This window comes from Geospiza fortis, unplaced genomic scaffold (assembly GCF_000277835.1).
Source record: "Geospiza fortis unplaced genomic scaffold, GeoFor_1.0 scaffold101, whole genome shotgun sequence".
Taxonomy (NCBI): domain Eukaryota; kingdom Metazoa; phylum Chordata; class Aves; order Passeriformes; family Thraupidae; genus Geospiza; species Geospiza fortis.
In genome coordinates, this window is record NW_005054388.1 from 424,391 (window position 1) to 444,446 (window position 20,056).

The 20,056-nt window shown below is 38.6% G+C and overlaps 1 protein-coding gene across 1 annotated transcript in view; it reads left to right on the forward strand.

Annotated features, from left to right (window-relative positions):
* The first annotated feature begins 363 nt into the window (after positions 1 to 363).
* Positions 364 to 20,056, forward strand: part of LOC102041010 (period circadian protein homolog 2-like) — a 30,188-nt gene continuing 10,495 nt past the window's right edge. The window contains 15 exon segments of the mRNA XM_031060698.1: positions 364 to 775; positions 1,536 to 1,604; positions 4,718 to 4,872; positions 5,399 to 5,520; positions 7,047 to 7,248; positions 8,906 to 8,957; positions 10,284 to 10,426; positions 10,627 to 10,705; positions 15,044 to 15,150; positions 15,820 to 15,973; positions 16,150 to 16,258; positions 16,778 to 16,909; positions 18,049 to 18,145; positions 18,670 to 18,826; positions 18,909 to 19,036. Coding sequence (XP_030916558.1) covers positions 504 to 775; positions 1,536 to 1,604; positions 4,718 to 4,872; positions 5,399 to 5,520; positions 7,047 to 7,248; positions 8,906 to 8,957; positions 10,284 to 10,426; positions 10,627 to 10,705; positions 15,044 to 15,150; positions 15,820 to 15,973; positions 16,150 to 16,258; positions 16,778 to 16,909; positions 18,049 to 18,145; positions 18,670 to 18,826; positions 18,909 to 19,036 — 1,978 coding nt within the window. The 5' untranslated portion in view covers positions 364 to 503.

Consider the following 20,056-nt stretch of genomic DNA (forward strand, 5'->3'; position numbering starts at 1 on the left):
GTAAGGAAATAGAAAACAAGGGAATATGTGATCTTTTCAGGAGTTTTTCCATGTTTCCCTTCAACTTTCTTTCTTATATGTGGGTTTTTACTAAAAAATAAATACCTTTTTCATGATAAAACATTGTGAGATTTTTTCAATTTAACTGAAACATTTCACCATGCAAATGCTGAATATATTAACCATGCATGTCATTTTTTACTTGTTTCAGTCAGTGCAAATTCCAGTTTGTCAGCAAGGCAAACAAGAAAATAATTTTTTTTTCTTCCTTCCCTTCCTCCTCAGATTTGTGCATCTGTACTTCCAAACAGAGTTTATACAGAGGGAAAATTCTGAATATGGCTTGATTTGCTCTTGGTCTTGGCAGTGTTTCTGATGAGTGTCCCACGGACTCTGTCAAGTTCTGGGGGTTCTCCTCAAGCCCTGAGGAGCAGAACCCTGAGCAGCAGCCTGGCATCAGTGGAAACCTTTCACCATCCTTCTCCTTAAAAGAGCAGCTCAAGATGAGTGACTATTCTGGACTTCCCACTGACCACAGCCAGATGATTGCTGAAGACTCAGAAATTCAAGCAAAGCCTGAACACTCTCATGAAGTTCTTCAGGAAGATATTGAAATGAGCAGTGGCTCCAGTGGGAATGACTCCAGTGGGAATGACTCCAGTGGGAATGACACAAATGAAAACTATTCAAGTGGGCATGATTCTCATGGTCATGAATCTGATGAAAATGGGAAGGATTCAGCAATGCTCATGGAATCTTCAGACTGTCATAAAAGGTAGTAGCTGTTATTAAATACATTTCACTTTTATTTTTGCCCCTAAAGACTTTTTACATTTGAATCAATATTTCTGAATAATAACTAAGGTATAAAGCCTCTTCAGCAGGGGGCTGAGTGTGCTGCTTAAGTTGTACTCATGTGGTGTAAATTATGTAGTATAAATCTTAAAGAAGAGATCTCTGGTGTTGGTGTTTGCATTGCCAGCATAATTTGCATCTTTCTTCTCGTCATTGAGTGTTTAACTTGCCTTATTTATTTATTTATTGTCTTGTAAACTAACTTCTGTAATTGTATGTCAAAACCTGTCAGTTAATTCTTATGTGTGAGGGTGCAACCATGCTGTTTTAATCTTTTCAGTAGTAGTTCCCTGGACAGAGCAAAGCTATGTTAAGAACCATCTCTCTAGTAGTCCTGTGAGGACCAGGGTGTTGGGACTCAGTGATCCTTATGGCTCCTTTCCCACTCAAGCTATTCTGTGCTGCTTAGATAAATGTTTGCAGCTTTAGTGCCCATTTGTTGTACCATGCAGAAGCTTTTAAAATTTGGAGTTGGGATTTCAGGGTTTTTGTGTTGGATTTTTTTTGGGGGGAGGGGGTTCATGTTTGGTTTGGTTGGTTGGTTTGGGGTTTTTTTGAGGTAGCCAGTCATTAATAGGAAAGTAAGCTACAATGAACAAAATAGGAAAGTAAGCTACAATGAACAAAAGTTTTTTGTTAGGTTTTAAAATATTAATCTTTTTATCTTTTCCTTATTCTAGTTCAAGCTCAAATGCATTTAGTCTGATGATTGCAAACTCTGAACACAATCAGTCCAGCAGTGGATGCAGGTAAATTAATGGGCATCTATTTTTCAGTAATATGCTAAATGCTGAAAAGTAAATAATGTCATATTTTGGTTTTTTGTTTTGTTTTGCCTCAACCTGCATGACTACACAAGAAATCCTGTCTTTGATTTCTTCCTGTCCATAATCAGTAGCATCTCATATTAACCACTTGATTAAATTAGAGCCTTTTGTTGCTCTTCCATGTGAGTTGTGTGGTAACCTTTGAAGTCGTGTTACTTTGTTTTGATTTGGTGCCTTAAGTCTGTAATTTTGGTTTTTTGTGGGTCCCTTTGAATATTGCTTTAGTTACAGTGGGGTTTTGTAGCTTTAAATTTTTTTTTTTTTGCTCTTCAGAATTTAGTCTGAATTTGGTGGTGTGTTAACATCAGAATCCACCATTGGGCTGGGTTATTCCTGGTGTCCAGCAGCTGTATCACCTGCCTCTCCTGTGTTCCATTTGCTGGGATTCAAGGCCCCAGGGAGTAAGGATAAATGATACACAAACCCCAGCTGCAGGAATGAATCCCTCTGTATGAACTCTGCTTTTGTCCCTGGTAGCCTTGAAGAGCCTGGTAGCTTGAAGGCTCATATTTACACACTTCCTGCTGCACTTGTTTTAAGTCAACTTTTTTTAAGTCAACTTGGTGACTAAGTCAACTAAGTTGACTTTTTTAAAGTCAACTTTTAAGTCAGATCAGGAGATCAAAGCTTGGTCCTGAGCAGATCAAAGATATCTAGCCTGTTGATGTTAAGACCCATATCTAAGACCTGCCTACCTGAATGTCTTTCTATCTCATGCAGTTCCTAGAAAAGTGGCAAATTCAAATTACTCCCATGCACCATTTGGTGTGTGTTCACCATATTTTCTGTGTCTGCCTTGCATGCACCTGGAAATTTTGTTCCATGCTGTATTTTCAATTGGAAATTGTGATCCAGACTTTATGTTGCTTATTGTGAAAGAGTGAACCAAAGGCATTTCTTAATCTTTATTTCCCATTGATTTAGTTTTCTTCACTGTGAAATTTTGGATGGGTTTAGTTACTACAAGTATTTGGTGTTTCAGTTCTAAATTTTATTAATAGGTCTCTGCTCAGAAATAATTAAGAATCCAGATGGTAGTGTGTTCTCCCCAGCCATCAGGTACTGTGCTAGAGGGTTACAGAGCAAAATCTGATCATTTGGGAATGGAAGACTGAAGATATCTAGAGAATGATCTTCAAAGAGAAGACTAAAGTAGACTGACAAGCTACTTACCTTTGTAGGCTTGATCTTTGATTCAGACTGCTGGGGTTTGCATTCAGTATCAGTGCCAACCAGCAACTCTAGATTAATATCTGTAGGTACCTTTCCAATTTGCTGCCCACAAAAAGCAAAATGAAAAACTCCTATCTTTATAAACTTGCTTATTCTGTCCTGTGGCTGCCTGCTGTGCCTGATGCTCCTGCTCTCTGGAAAAACATTCTGGAGTTGTGTAACTTATTTTCCAAGCATGTCCATCTTCTGTGTTTGCTGCTGCTGTAGGCTAATTTGGAAAGGTTTTTTTCCTTGCAGAAGAATCTGACCACTCTCATGAAGCAGTCTGTACTCTGAGAGTACAAACCAGCAGTATGCTCAGTTATTTCATAATCTTTCCTCTCTCTTTTTCCCTACTGCCAGCATGAAGGGTTCTTCTATGAAACTCTGTTAACAAAGCCCTGTTTGATTGCAGCAGTCTGAGCTGTCAAACCACGTTGTACACATGATTTTAATACACAGCATGAACATCATGTTTCCCAAGGGAGTGCTGCAGTCTTTTGTTTGATCCCTTGCCATTATTTCTTGGTACAAAGTGACCAGTGAGTAAATGAACGCTGTGTGTCTCACAGTGCTCTGTGGTGGAAGCAAGAACAATGTGTATTCTCTAGTACAGCTTTGTCACTTTGCAAGCATTTTTGGTGAAATACACCCAACACCTGTCAGACGATTTATCTGCCTTTTCAAGCTCTTAAAACTTCCCAGAAAAATGTTCACAAATCCTCTTGAAAATTACTTGGCAGCTGAAGCTGCTTTTCTGGCCACTTCAGTCAGGCAGTGCAGTTGCCAGGACTATTGTTTCCACAGCAGTGCCCAGGGTAACTTCTTACAGATTGCCAGCCAGGACAATCAGGTGTTGAGAAAAGACCTTCCTTTGGAAGGGAAAAAAAATTCAGGAAGATCTAAGAACAGGTCTATAATCCTTTTGATCATTGTGAATGATCAGCTTTTAAAATCTCCAATGCGAAAGGCAAGTTGACTTATCATTTTTAACTCCTTCCTACCCATCTGCCATCCATCTTTGCTACCCTCTCCCTCACTTCCCTCACCTCCTTTTCTCTTTCTTTGTGACTGTATCAGCACCTCTCAATAATGGGGAGAGAACCCAGGAACTGGAAAGGAAGGTGATAACTTTCTGATACTGACAATGAGAGTCTGTAGTTTGTCCTTCTCCACTGAGACAGCTCTTCTGAACATGTGCCTGAGACCTGTGAATGCAGCTTCTGTCTCCAGCCTCCTCTGATTCTATCCCTTACAAATTTAGTCAGAGTTTCCTCATCTTATTTAATGTGTTGCCATGCTTAGATGGGATACATTATTCAAAGGATTTCTCCATTTGTTTTGTTAACTTCATGCTCTCCCACTGCCATTCCCTTTTCAGGGACCTTTCTTAAGGGAACTTGCTTGAACAGGAGGTGAAGGGTTGAATGGACCTCCTGCTTCTCTCCTTTGAAGTCCATGAACATTTCTGAGTTTGATTTTGAAAGGAACTAAGGAAAATACCACTAAAAAGGGAGGAGGGGGACTGTGGCAAAGAAAAAAAAATAAATTCTGTGGTGCTTGGACATATGTACTGTTGCACATACAGAGTCCATTTTACAATTACATTCCAGGTGGTGGTAAATCTTTCATTTTAAATGGTCACATAAGAATTTCCATAAGTTCTGGAACGTGATACTGAGTGAGTACTGGTAAAGTTAATGAGGCTGGTGATAGAAATTGATGTCGGTGACAAGTGCCAGAGTATGTTTGGGCTGCTCTGAGGATGATGTGTCACTTCAAGCATTCAAGTGATGTTGTGGTTTTTGTTTTTCATCTTACAGCAGTGAGCAGTCCACTAAAGCCAAAACACAAAAGGAATTGCTGAAAACACTGCAGGAGCTGAAAGCTCACCTTCCTTCTGAGAAGAGAGTCAAAGGCAAATCCAGTGTCCTAACGACATTGAAATATGCCCTTAAAAGCATTAAACAAGTTAAAGGTAATAAAGTGTGATACTGCCTAGATAATGCCAACCTGGCTAAAGTGAAACTTTCAAAATAGGAGTTTAAGTAAACCTAGCTCTACAAAGAGAACTGTACTATGGCTGAAAACCAGATATTTTCCACCTAACCAGATATTTTCATGTTGTTCCTATTTGTTGGCTTTGTTAACTTTTGTTCCTTTGGGAGTTGAAGCAGCTCTCTAGAGGCTTGATGTTTTACTGCTGTTTGATTGAGTTAGAAAATTGATTTGAAAACAATTTACAGTTTCATACTGTTTGAGCCGTCAGACTACAATATGTGACCATTCATATATGGGTAGATTAAGATGTGTACTCTTGTTTGAGTTACTGATGAGGAAGCTCTACCAGGGAAATTGATGTATTTGGAATAGTGCCTGGATTTCCCAACTGCCAACTTCACAACTTCTGCATTTATGCCAAAAAATATTTTTGCCATTTACTGCTTCTGGGCTGGGTGTTTATTGATAATCTTGATTATAAATTGTTTGTTGTTCTCATGTAGCCAATGAGGAATATTACCAGTTGTTGATGATTAATGAATCCCAACCTGCTGGTCTCAATGTATCATCTTACACAGTGGAAGAAGTGGAGACTATAACCTCAGAATACATCATGAAAAATGCGGTGAGTATGCTGCCCTGAGTCTCTGTGAGGACTGAAAATGTTTCCTGGAACTGCAATTCTCAGGCATGCCTCCTTCTTACAAGGGAAGGGTTGGTAGCTAGGCCACAAAGCTGAAGAAACTGCCTTTTGGCCCTAAGGGGATGTTAAGAAACTCTGAGCCTTTTCAGACTTTACAAAGTTGTTTCTGTTGGTTAGGTGGGAAATAAGAAGTTTGACCTCCCTGATCCTCTGAATGGTTCCTCGTGCCTGGAGGTGGTGGTGTGACAAATCTCTGTGTCCATGTGATACAGAGCACTGAGACACATCATTAGGTTTCATTTCAGTGCAATTGCAAAAGTTGGAGAGCTAAATTTTTCCAAATTTTGGTCAAGGCACACAGTGAATCACTTCAGCTTATTCTTATACTAGGGGTTATTTGATGTTTCACCAGTTCTGTGTTAGTGTGACTGAAGAGTGACAAATTATTGGAATCACTGTATCCTTTTCTGTGGGATTTGCCTGGTTTTGCAGCTGGTGCAGGCTTTCTGTGGGGTCCAGTGATGCTGTGTTCTCATAGAGACAGGAACAGCTAGGACCATCACTGGAGTTCTAGCAGTGGAATGATAACCTGAATGATTTTTTAAATTATATTTATTTCCATATTATTAGTATTTTGGGAATAAGTTATGGAGTCTTCAAAAATAATGGCATCTAAATGTATTAGACTATCTTCTACTATTGTTTTGGGCTGCAACCTCATTGAATATATCAAGTCTGAACTCTCTAAAACAAGAGCATGGTGGGGGATGTTCCATAGCTTGAAGTAGGTGGGTTTTGTTGAATCTGTGAATAGTAAAGACTGCCCACAAGGTGAAATAAATAGGAAGTGTAGAGTACAACTGAGAAATTAAGCCACATATCATAAACATTGTTCAATTAATGTGAATATCTGTTTGTGAAAGCTGTGTTGTGCTGGCAGCTCTTCAGTTCCTGTGCAGTGTTTGTGAGTGCAGCACTCAAGGTTGTGACGCAGGGAGCTCCTCTGTGGCAGGAAGAGAAACAATACAAGTGTGTGGGACTTCTTCCCACCTGTGTACTCATTATTTTTTACCAAGTGGTTTGGAGCCCTTTTTTCACTTTTTGTGGATGGACCAGCTAACACAAACAGCCTTTCAAAAACGCCTGAATTTCGTACATGTAAATCATGTCTGCAACAAGCACAGGGAAAATGTGAAGTTATATAGCTGGAAGGTCATTAATTCTTAATTTTTAAATTCATTCTGCATCACAGAACTATAGACAATGATATTTAGGGCTTGTAACCCAGATAATAGTAGTGTATTATTCTTACTGCATAATTGAAAAATATTCTGTGTCTACTTAATGAGCAGATTCATTGTGTTCAATATCTGTAATAAAATTAAATTTCCTTAATTCTCATTTTGAACTTATTAATGTTTTTATATCATAAATGTTTTTCTCAGAAATATATGCTGCACTGAAGAATGTTTCAAACAGTCTAAATAATTAGAGATTTTTGGTTTTAGGATATGTTTGCTGTAGCTGTTTCTTTGATAACTGGGAAAATTTTATACATCTCTGATCAAGCTGCTTCTATTCTCCGCTGCAAGAGGGGCTATTTTAAAAATGCCAAATTTGTGGAGTTCTTGGCACCTCAGGATGTCAGTGTGTTCTATACTTCTACCACCCCATACAGATTACCATCGTGGAACATCTGCAATAGAGCTGGTGAGTGGGCTCAGCAGCAGATACTTCTCTGACCTTCTGGCAGTCACACAAATGCAAATAATTGATTTTGGATGTCCTTCCATCCTCCCCATCACTTCCTGAGGGTATGGCACAGGGGCATTATTAGAACACCTCTGAACAACACTAGGTGTACAAATCTATTCTATAAATCAGCAAGACTTGTCTCTTGGTTAAAAGTCTTCTCAATGTCATTATTTATCAGTTCTCATTCCCCTTTCAGCCAGATGATGAATGAAAACAAAGTAGGAATTCATGCTGGATGGTGAATTTACTTTCCACTTGTACTAGCAATCAAATGAAAACAATTTTTCTTCACATTTTCTCTTCCTCAAGTGTAAAGGGGACAATAGTCTGTCTCCTTCCTTTTAAACTAGTTATGATTTGAGTACTGGACACCTTGATTATGGTGTAGAAAAAGGTGTTTCAGCTGTCATCACTGACACTCACCAAGTGTAATCACAGCTCTCTTCTTCTAGCCTCAGAAAAATTATACTAGGATAATTAATGGTGAAGGATCAGATGTCTCAGGGCACTTGATATTTATTTATGGTAGGATTGTTTTACTCATGTACCTGCAGCTGATAGTAATTGAGAAATATCTGCCAACTGCTTCAACTAAATACTTGAAATTCAAGGTCTGCTCTAAATGTTTGAAATTCCAATGCATTGCATGCTAAATCTGTGAAGTAAAGCCAGGGTGTGAGCCATATTTAATCTGAAGAAACAATCAGCAGTAAACATGTGCTAAGCAATGCAAACATAAAGCAGGTCAAAAGGGACCTTGTGAGGTCTCCAGTACAACCTCTGGCTCAAAACAGGATCAGTGGAAAATTATATATGATCCTAATTACTCAGTTAGGTAGGAGGTTTTTTGGTTTTGCTTTCTTGAAACATTTTCTGTAGCTTTATTATGTTTATGTCAGCTTCAGATTTAAAAAATGCAGCAAGTGTGCTTTCTCTCATGTATCAGTTACCAAACAATATAATATCCAAAATATTGTGCACTGGAGGCCTTAGAAATTCCAGAGCTTGCCTTGGAAATCAGTGTGTGGCTGCTCTGGAAAAGGAGGGAAATTAGCTTAATCAAATAGAAGTGTGCTCACTCTCTCATGTATGAGTTGCCAAACAATATAATCTCCAAAATATTGTGCACTGGAGGCCTTTGAAATTCCAGAGCTTCCCTTGGGAATCAGTGTGTGGCTACTCTGGAAAAGGAGGGAAATTAGCTTAAAACATGAGAGGAAGTCTTCAGGAAAAAGAGAGAACAGGGGTGCTAGGAAGTGCATTTGGTGGTCAGATTTGGGGTCCTAGGAAACCCAACATTTTTTGGTCATTGGTATAAAGTACTGTGAAAATGCTGATAAGAGTAAGCAGCTCAAACTGGAGAGCTGTTTAGATATGTTTAAAAAAAAAGACTTGATAAACCAGGAGCTCTGATTCACATGCCAGCCTCAGAATCTGAGTGATGTTCAGATTTAGTTGCTTATGATGTACATTGTTTAACCAATACATATGGAGAGTTCAGGGAAAACTTAAACTTTAAAAAAATGTATTATCTAAGAAAAAATTCTTACACTAAATATCATCATCTTCTAGTAATTTGTAACTTGTTATGAAATATGTTTAATATTTCTAGAGTCTTCCACCCAGGATTGCATGGAAGAGAAATCTTTTTTCTGTCGCATCAGGTAAGACAATATTGTAAAGCTTAGTGTTGTGTTATGAAACCAAGCATTACATAAGTATTTGACTTTTATAAGAACCATATGGTTTGAACATTTCGTGCTTATTCATAATGTGATTGTAAAGCAAAACATATGCACATCCTTGAGTTGATGAACTGTAGCAGCTACAGAGAAAACTGAACTGATTTCAGGAAGTTCCATCTTGGGAGTTAATCCCTGTGAGTATTGACCTTTGTGCCATAAAGGAAGGTGGTACAGCATCTCCTCCTGCTCTGGAAAGCCTTTGGGTCATGTAGATAGAACTGTTCAGCACCTGCTTCAGTCTCCTTCATTCTGAAAAACCAATGGCTCAGATTTATCTCAAGTATCCCCTAGGAAGATACTCCAGGGTTACTCGACTTGTCTCTTTTGTCCTCTGATTAATAGAGGACACAATTCTTTGGTTTGCTTTTCTTCCTTCTTTTCCTGCCCAATCACTCCTCTTTAGTTTTGGGGTATTTTTATTTATTTAGGAAAAGCTGGCAATTTAGTTCATGTTCTTTCTTGTGCACTTTGATTTCTTGATGCTTACTGCCTCTCTGGCAGCATTTCTGAAGCAAAAACAGTGGATCCAATTATTTAATTACTTCTGGAGTAAATAAATACTTATTATCGAGATATGAATAAATAAACTTGAAATGAATTGGAGGTAATGCAGAGCTCCAGAGTGTTGCATTGGATGTACTGTAGAAGTACTGCTTGTGTTACTGGAGATTTTGTGTCCAACTACTGCTTTTAAAAGCTTTACTTTTATTTAGCTCTGCTGTTATAAACTTATTACAACTGATTCTTCTTTGGTCACTGTGTAAATGGTTGTTGTTCTCATTACTGTGTTTGCATTCTGGTTAAGCAAACACCTGTTATTAGATATTGAGCCTTCACTGCTTCTAAACTGGAATAAATATTGATTAAAAGATGACCTTTGTGTTAACTCAGGGGATATAGCAATCTTCATTAAAAAGCCCTGTAAACTCATCCCTCTGAAAGAGAACAAAGTAACTTAATGTATTTTGTGAGCTGGTTTTCTATCAGACTTCCATGTAATGCTGCTGTGAGTATTGTTTCAGGCAGTAGAGAGAACAGCACAATCTTACGGAAGTTGGTATGCAGAGGGTACCATCAGAATTACGTTCTCTTCCACCAAAAAAAAAAGTCAAGCTAAGATCTTGGGTGCTATTTTAGTAGCTAGCATGCAGCTCTTGTGTCATGAGGGAAATACAATGCATAAATTAAAGTTGTGTTCAGTGTAAGATGAATCTGTTGAAATAATTATCTCTCTGTAATTATTAGTGCGGGAAAGGAGCGGGAAAATGAGATTTGCTATCACCCATTCCGGATGACTCCCTACCTTATCAAAGTGCAAGATCCAGAAATAGCAGAAGACCAGCTTTGCTGTGTGTTGCTTGCAGAAAAAGTCCATTCTGGTTATGAAGGTAATCCTTGAGTGCACAAAGACTAGCTTGCTTTCCTAAAAGTAAGATGTGTTCAAACTTTATTAAAATGATAGAGAATTGTTTCCGTTCTCTGTCCTTGCTGCTTTGCTGTATGCTCTTGGCCAGAATTTTGGAGTGGCAGCTTGAAGATTATGTATGCAAAACCCCCAGTTGCTAATGTGCTTTTATTTTTCTCTCAGCACCCAGAATTCCTCCTGACAAAAGGATTTTTACAACTACGCACACACCGACCTGTTTGTTTCAGGATGTAGATGAAAGGTAACTTACAAAAATTATTTTTAAATTTACTCATGAGCAACCTATCCAATATCTTTGCAGGATTTAAGGTGTCTCTATGGGGTTAAAAATTGTGCAACTACTGAAGGGTGTTTAACCTAAGAAAAGCATATCCTCCCCCCATTTTCACTATACACAAGAACACATTACACTGGTATTTAAGTGTCTGCTAACAACTTGTTCTTCCACTTTCCTTCCCTCTTGGGAAATTCTGGACACAAATTTAGTCAATGAACCCATGTTCAAAAGAATTCCTGTGCTGCCAGTTATTACCTGTATGAGACATTTAGGTGTGGGTTTTTTGGATTTTTAAGTTTGATTCAGCAAATATGCTGCTGTTGCTCTCTGCTGGCCCAGGGACAGCTAGAGGTACAGCTTTTGAATACAGCATTAGATCTTTTAAAAAAATGTGTATAAAAACGATTCCAATTACACTGGCTGAAGGCTTCAAATTGCTTTGACAGTCATAAAAACTGGTTAGAGTAAGTATTTACATTCTAAATTAGAAAACAAAAACGCCACCCGTGATCTTAATGTATATGCAAGACTTGGGAACTGAGGTCTAAGCCAGGCTTTCATAGAATCGTTTAGGTTGCAAAAGACCTCTAAGATCATCAAGTCCAGCACTGAGTGCTGTCCCTAAATGCCTCATCTGCATATTTTTAAATACCTCTGGGGATGGTGACTGCACCCCTTCTGTGGGCAATCTGTTCCTTGACAACCCTTTCCATGAAGAAGTGTTTCCTAATAGCCAATCTAAACCTGCCCTGAGGTCATTTCCTCGTCTGTCACTTATTCCCTGGGAGAATCAACTCTCTCACCCAGTTTGCTGTTGTCTGCAAACCGATGGAGGGTGCTCTCTGTCCCCTTGGCCAGATCATGGATAAAGACATTAAACCCAATCCTGAGCCCTGGGGACTTGACTTTAAAAGAGAATTCACCTATTCCTGAGTTGAAAACACTGCCTTTCCCCTTCCTTTTCCACCCTCCTTGATATTTCCTTTGTGATGGTTTCTGATATTTGGGCTGTATATGGTGCTTTGTTTTGATTTTTTTTTCTCCATAGCAAAACCCAAGTGAGCTGCAGCGGTAATATCTGGCTGCTGAGATTCTCCCATTTGTTTTTAAGCATTCTGAGAATGCTAAAATTTTCTTTGGAGGTTGAGATGGGGGGATGTCTTCAGACAGAGCAGGAGCATAATGGACAATTTTGAGATTCTGTGGTATTTTTTGGGTAGAAATCTAGTTTCTAAAAAAATATTTCATTCTTGGCACAATCCTTAAATGCAGCAGAAGAGAGGGAGATTGGTGAAAGGAGGTTATTGTGATGTTTGACTAAGATGGAGTCAAGGTAAAAAGAGCACTGCTTGACTTCTGAGACAGTTTTACCTGTAGAGAGGCAGATGTTGTGGCTGAGTTCCTGTAGGACAGACAGTGAAATGCTGACAAACTGTTTTTCCATGCTGTGCTTTATACAGTCCCTCTAAACAGCTCAAGTTGATAAAAGAACTACTTAATCCACTGTAGTTCTGTCTTCTTCATGGATTTTTCTGTCTCCTTCATTTCCACACATGCTTCAAGCCAGCTGCAGAGTGGGTTTATCTTTACAAAGAGGCTGAGGGCACAGTGCAAAACTTCTGTTCCTCTGTGCATGCACAGCTCAGTGATCTCCAGCAGTCATTTAACAGAAATGGCAAAATTGCTGAGTGGGGAGCCTTGCCCTTATTCTTGGGCTTGAGTGCAGCAAGTCCAGTAAATCCTTCCTTGAGAATCCTAGGGAAGCTTCTTTTCTGTTAGTTTGATGTTACCACTTGTTCTCAAATACCATTTTCCAACACTTCCAGTGAGGGTTGATTGCATCTTGGTCTGAAATTAGGACTTTGTGTCATTTATTTCTGTTCTTGTGATTATGTAGTTGATTTTGCTTTTAATTATTTAACTCCTGAGAGCATTGGCAGCCTGATAAATGTTTACCAAGATATGCATATGCAGTTTGTTACTCTTAAGCTCTCCAGGGTTTGGTGGAATACACAAAACAAGAGATTCTTAAAGAAAGCAGAGTCCTAATATTTGAAAATGTGCAACTGAGCACCTGCTGTTGACTGAGTGTTGTTCATAACATAACCCTGAAACCATTGCTTGACTTGCATAAAGTTAATTTCTGTAATCAGTACGTGTTCATGGGTTGGAAAAATGCATATTTGTCTGAACTCTGCAGGTCAATCTCTGCACAGAGTATGTTAAGTAAAAATAAATATTTTCTTGAAATCAAATGGATCATTCCTACATATATTTGCCTTAATATATTTGACACTTCACATGTTTAATGGGTGTAAGTTCATAGTGGAATGATCTTTGTAAATTAACTTAAAGCAGTTTTGTGTGTAACTTACAATAATAATATAAAGAGATTTCTTATTCATGTTTTTTGACACTTTAAATGTCATTCTATGAAACACGAACTAAACTTGGCAGCTGATCTCCTCATCAGCCATTCTTATGCCACTCGTGTATTTGCATTCATAAAATTAATTTATTAACTTAACCTCTGAATTTTTATGAGGAAGCATAATGATGCCAAGATATTCTCAAATGCAGCATTATATGAGCACTGAAGGGCTGGAGGTCTTGGTTCCATCCTTTTGCTTGAAATGAAATCTTGCCCAGTCCTGGCTAAGGTCAGCTGTGGCCTTGTCTCAGTAATGGCTGAAAACTTTCAGAGACAGAGATGACTCAGTCTGTATGGGAAACCTCCTGTGCTGCACTGCTCTGTTAAAAACCTTTTCCTAACATCCAGCATCAGCTTTCCAGACTCCAGTCTGGGACCATTGCCTGTAGTTTTATTGTCTGGCACCATGAAGAAAATTTCACTCCATTTTTGTAACTCCTCTTTCCAGCAGTGTGGGAAGTCCTGGATCATCTTTTAGTTTCCTTTTCATCAGAGCAGGCAAGGCCAGCTCAGTCTCACATTCCAGATCCCTGACTTTCATAAAGCAGGTGGCAAACAGGAGCAGTGCTGAACAAAACCTTCTTGTGGTTTATTTGATGAAGCCCTGGCTGAAGTTGTTTGGAGTTGACTGAGATTTTAAAGTCCTCTAGCAGCACAACTTTTCTCATGTGCTTTGAACTTGGCAGCACTTCTAAATGTCAATGTGTCAAAGTGATCTGGTTTGGTATGAGTTCCATGCCACTTTCTGCTCTGTTGCTTTAGTTCATCTACAAGCTTTTAAGACTGATTATTAAGACTGATTATTAAACTAATTGCTTTGATAATAAGGCATTAGTTGCTCTCCACTTTCCCCTCAGCCTCTTTGCTGGAAGGGTATGTTTGATGTTTTGGGGAACTGATGTAATTCCAGTGGGTTGTTGGAAGTGCAGTGCTGAAGGCATTTGCTGCATAATGCTTTGGAGTTCCTGCCTGACACACATCCCCTGTCTGGTGCACTGGGGCTGAGTCCTCCATTAAAGCTGTTCAGATATATCTCCCTGCCCCTGGGCCTTTGGCAGTGAGTGGGGCTGGGGGAAGATGTACAGCATTTTGAGCTTACAAGAGGACTTGTTGGCATCTGGCAATTTAAACGTCACTGAGTAGTGTTGACTTAGTAAGTTTTTTTTTCCAAAGTACATTTTCAGTTGTTAACCTTCAGGGTAAGGTGCAGAGTGGTATTTGTGAACTTTCACTCTTTATCCTTAATGCAAATGCTTGAAGTGATCAATAAAAATTGTTTTGTCACATAAATTAGTTTTTTCACATCACTAGAAGTGGTCATGGATAACATGCAGGAATTTAGTACCATTACTTTTAATTCTCTAGTTAATAAGCTTGCTCCCTTGCAGCTCCTCTGAGCTGAACTCTTCACCTGTCTGTGAGAAAGTTGTCTTCAGTGCTGGTCAGCTCCCCTGGTGCTGGTTCAGCTGTGGTAATCCTGTGATCCTTAGCCATGGCTCCCAGCCAAGGGATTGGGCTACTATTTACCTTCATGAGAGTTTTACAAGATTAAACTTCATTAATGCTCTTTTAAAATTGGGGTAAATATTTATCCTCTAAAGTTAGGCAGCAAAGAAAAGACAGAACTGCTGTAGCAGACTCCTTGATTTGGTCTCAAACACCATCCCAGAAACAAACAAAGCCTCCCTTGCCCTAAGTGTATGACTGTTGTTAACTTGGCACTGCTTTTTCACCAAATGTAAACTTAAAATTATCCATTCTCTTCATAGGAAAAGCAGCAAAGAAAGCTTCAAATGCAAACATTTCAAATATGAAATGTACATTTTTTCTACTTGATTTTTGATATGTTTTCTTTGTCTTTCTTTCTCCAGAGCAGTCCCTCTGTTGGGATACCTACCTCAGGATTTAATAGGAACACCAGTCTTGGTGCATCTTCACCCAAATGACAGACCCTTAATGCTAGCAATTCACAAAAAAAGTATGTAACTTCTTCCTGTGTAGAAATAATTTTTTTTCCTTGAACTTAATTATAATGACTACAAAGACCTCAACAAGTAGTAGGAGAAAATTGATTGTGACTCTGATTTTTTCCAGAAGTAAATACTGAATCTTTTACTGCACAACTTGATTCTTAATGCAAATCCATGAAAATGAGAAATGACACAGTTTTGTACTTTCTAAGAAGCATACATATCGTTAACAGATGGACTATAAATTAATATTTCATACATAAAAGTATGAAATGTATGAAATTAATTAAAAAGTATAAAGAAAAGTATGAGAATGATGTGATAGAAGTTGTCATATCTTACATGTTACTCTCTCTTACTTCGTGGAGAAGAAAATAAGAGCCATTCTGGCAGTTTGTAAAGCCACTTCTTCAGCCTTCTCTAGTTTGTTGTATTCTAAAGGTGATTTTCTTGACCATAGTCCAGTAAATTATGAAGATCTGCTTATTCTGGTAGCTCAGTATTTCTAAATACATCAGTATACCCAGTATTTGTTCCCTCAAGTATCATCTTCCTCCATAAAGTACATTGAATGTCCATTCCCTCCATGAATGTACAGTTCATTGTAAAATCCTGAATTGTTACGTGGAATTGTGCAAACATTAATCTGAAATTCCTGTTTGATTCCTTCATTGCAGTTCTTCAGTATGGAGGGCAGCCTTTTGACTATTCACCAATCAGGTTTTGCACTAGGAATGGAGATTATATCACCATGGACACCAGCTGGTCCAGTTTCATCAACCCTTGGAGCCGAAAAGTTTCATTTATTATTGGGAGACACAAAGTTAGGACGTAAGTCAGGATGGTTTTGTTTTCCCTTCCCTCAGGTTTACATAGAGATCCTTAAGATGAGGGAACAGAATAAGCATTAAATTCTGTGTAGGATATGTAGGTGGTAAATTGAAACCGATCTCTGTGGTTGAAACACTTGCATTTGCAGTGAGCTGGTGTATGTTTGGTTTGTGCAGGGGTCCCTTAAATGAAGATGTCTTTGCTGCTCCCAACTACACAGAGGACAGGATCCTGCATCCCAGCGTTCAGGAGATCACAGAGCAGATCTACCGGCTCCTCCTGCAGGTACAGCAGGGGCTCTGCCCCTTCCTTCCCTGCTCACATCCTGCTGGGACAGCCTCTCTGGCTTGCTGTCACAATGTCTGTAGCTGCTCCTACTCTACTGGAGTTGTTGGCCCCAATCCTGGGAATTCCTTGCACTCATCATTACCACACAAGACCTACTGAAGTGCGTTAAAGCTCCAGTTGATACCGTCAGAATTTCATGTACTTGTGGAGTCCTTCAGACAAACAAACAAAAGAAGACAAAAAGAAAAAAAAAAGAAAAAAACCAACAAAAAACCAAAAAACCCCAACAAAATTTTTGTTTAATACAGAACCCAACCCAAAACGAAAAAGAAAAAAGAAAAAACAACAAAAAACCCCAGGAAAAAAACAACCCAAAAAAACCCAAGCAACAAGAAAACCCAGCGTAAAATAAAATCACTTTTCCTTACATGGAATTACTGGTGTCCTGAGGTGGGTGTGTGTATACCATACATACATAATACATACATATATATTTTTTTTATGTTGTTTTAACAGCCTGTACACAACAGTGGATCCAGTGGCTATGGGAGTCTGGGTAGCAATGGTTCACATGAGCACCTGATGAGTGTGGCATCCTCCAGTGACAGCACAGGAAATAATAATGAAGACACTCATAAGGACAAACCAGTAGGTTTTTGATTTTTCTCTTTCAAGTATGTGGCACAAAACAAAGTGGGGATTTTTAACTTTTAGAATAATGTTTTCAGATTAGAAATATGAAAAAGAATAAAGAAAATGCCATCTTTTTTTTGTTTAATACAGAAAAACCCTTTTGTCTGAGAGAATAAGCATTTCTGGTGTAGATGAAGCCTCAGGGTACTGAAGCACAGTGATAGACATGAAAGTCAGTGTTATAGAGAATTTAAACCTGTACAGTGTGTTCACTTAATGTCTCTTACATGTTATATGCTGTGTTTCTTGGAAAACCAGCCAGATATGTGAAAGCAGTTTCTTTTGGGAGGAGAAAGTCTGTAATTACTGTTTTCCCAAATGAAAGTAAGAAGATTAAATGCAGTAATACCTGCAGAACCAAGGGATAGCTCAACCCTGATCACTTTTAATGTTGCAAAAATACAGCATTTACATAGAATGAAATAAATTGAATGGAATAAAACAATTTTGTAGTTTGTGCTTAGAACTTTACTTTGTGTTTAATTCTGAAAGCCAAAAATTTTCCTTGATAAGTTGTATTGCTTGTAGGCTAATTCTCCCAAATCTGATTTGTGCTTCTGTGATCAGACTCTGCAGACTCCTGCTCTTGCCAAGGTGGTCACTTTCCTGGCTTTCAGTTCTTAAACACTGGTGGAGTAAGCAGATGAAGTCTCAGGATTTCTTATTTAACAGGGAAATAGATGCCTGGCATTCCTTCACTATTTCCACAGACAGTGAAGGCTGTTACAGTCCAGTTCTGCAACATCCTGTCAGTGCTTGGTTAGATTTCTAGGGTTTTTTACCAAGTGATAGGTTTGGTTTTTTCCTGAAGTCATCTTTGTAATGGATATTTTATATTTTCCTATCCAAGTTATTCAAACAGATTAAAAGAAATACAGAGTAATTGTTTACAGGAAACATACTTTAAATTTCTTCTCTTCTCAACTCCAAATTTCTGTAGCTGCACAATAGAATTGTATACATATTTCTCCTGTGATCAAAGTAATTGCAAGATAGAGATTAACTGAGGTTAGATTTAGTCTACTGAGGAATCACTGTGCATAATGTTTTATGTCAAAATTTTGAAATAACTGTTCTTCCCAAACTGCTTTCAGGAGGTTTGTCAGTATGCCCGTAAGGTCAAGAATAAAGGACAGCATATTTTCACTGACAGCAAAGCAAAACTGGACTACAAGAAAGAGTCTTTGGCAGGTAAGACATGAGCAGTTCTTAGTCTCCTGTGCTGATGCCTTGGGTAATATGGCAGCAGGACTTTTTCTAGTTGAGCTCTATTCAATGCATAAAGACAGCATTTTATCAATTCAGGTTTTATTGTCCTGTGTCTCTCTACTGTGCCCAGGAAAATCCTATGTTGGGCTGTATTGAATCAATAGTGGTGTAACACAGTTAAGGCATGGCCTAAAGCTGTTGTCTTGAAATAATTTAAGTGGGCACTAGAGTTGTCCTCATCCTGAGTGGATTTCAACCCTAATTATATATATTCTCTTACAGTCATAGTGTCTATTCCTTTTGGATCCATATGCAATCTAATTAAACTTTATAACTCATAAGGACAGGAAAATGTTTACATAATATTAATTTATTGGTGCATTACAGTGGTTAATTTGTGACCTGCTGAGCATGTAGAAATGAAAAACCTTTACTACTGTTGCTTTTTGGGGAGTTTGTAAGGATTTAATGTCTTAATTGCATAATAGCAGTCTCTCTTTCCACAGAAAAACAGAATACTGCTGGTGGCCAGGTGAAAGGTGTAGGGGGAAAGGATACTGCAGGAACAGTTGCTCCAAAAAATGTGACTACTGAAGAGCTGGCTTGGAAAGAGCAACCTGTGTATTCCTATCAGCAGATCAGCTGTTTGGACAGTGTCATCAGGTGAGCAACCTGTGAGTAAATTACTCTTGACCTCTGGACACAGGACTAGTATGTCTAATATTGTGAAATCTTTATATTTTAGGTACTTGGAGAGTTGTAATGTGCCTGGCACAGCAAAAAGAAAATGTGAGCCTTCAACAAGTGTTGCATCACTGAGTTCTGGAGTTCATGAACCAAAAGCAGCTGATAATTCTATTCAGCCTTTGGGAGGTAACTCTACATCAGAGCTTTTTCATAGCTGAGTTTTGCTGGCAGGCAGTTGGATGCTGCCTCTTTGCAGAAGAATGACAAGTGTATCTCAGGCATGACCTCATAGCTTCTTTCTCAGGATTTGATGTTGGTGATTTAACTTTTATCATTAATATCTTCCTTACAATGAAAATACTGAGTAGTTGATGCATATCATATGCATATCTGGATTGTAGATGCAATAAACTAGTTTGTACTGTGCAAAATACAGTAGGATTTTGAGGTTCAGGACTTGAATCATTATCAAATGTAGGAAGTTCATTTCACAGTTAGGACTTGTAAGAGCAATCAGCTGAAGAACCTAGCAGCTAATTAATTGCAACAAAAATACACATCTTAGTTTTCTGCTTAAAAAAAGGAACAAGAGAAGGTAAAATACAGCATTGGACTGTTCTGTGTATTGTAAGATGTTAGAACCCAGTATTCATCCATGAAGACAAAAAGCTGGGGATTACTGAGGCAAGCTGTCTAAAAAGTCTGCTGCAGGCAGAAACATTCAGTTCATTTTTTAGGCCTTAGATGTAGTATTTACATAGTCCCTTGTCTGGATGGGGAGCTGAGTGAAGATTTGTAACTGGTTAGTCCAAGGACTGTGAGATTGGTGAAGAGCTGCATGCAAATGAGAGATTGGCTCATTCTACCTTGTCATTATATGAGGCTGAAGGGAGAGTGTCCAGTGGAGTTTCTCAAAAATTGGTTTTGGGAATGATCTTGGCTATTTGATGAGCTTCAGAAAGAAGTTCTAATGCAGCTTTTAGAATCAAATTAGAAGGTATCAGTAGACCAGGAGCAAAGAGTCCTCCAGCAGGGGTTGAAATGCTGTAATTTGGAGTCTCTGTGGTTCTGGTTGGCAGGAGATGATGTGGGTCACCAGCTCTTTGCTGCACTGGTGCCCGAGACAGATGAAGTCACCAGTCAGGAAAAAAGCAAACTTTAGATCTTAAACATGTGTTATGGAAGTATTCCTATGAGAGCAGGAAT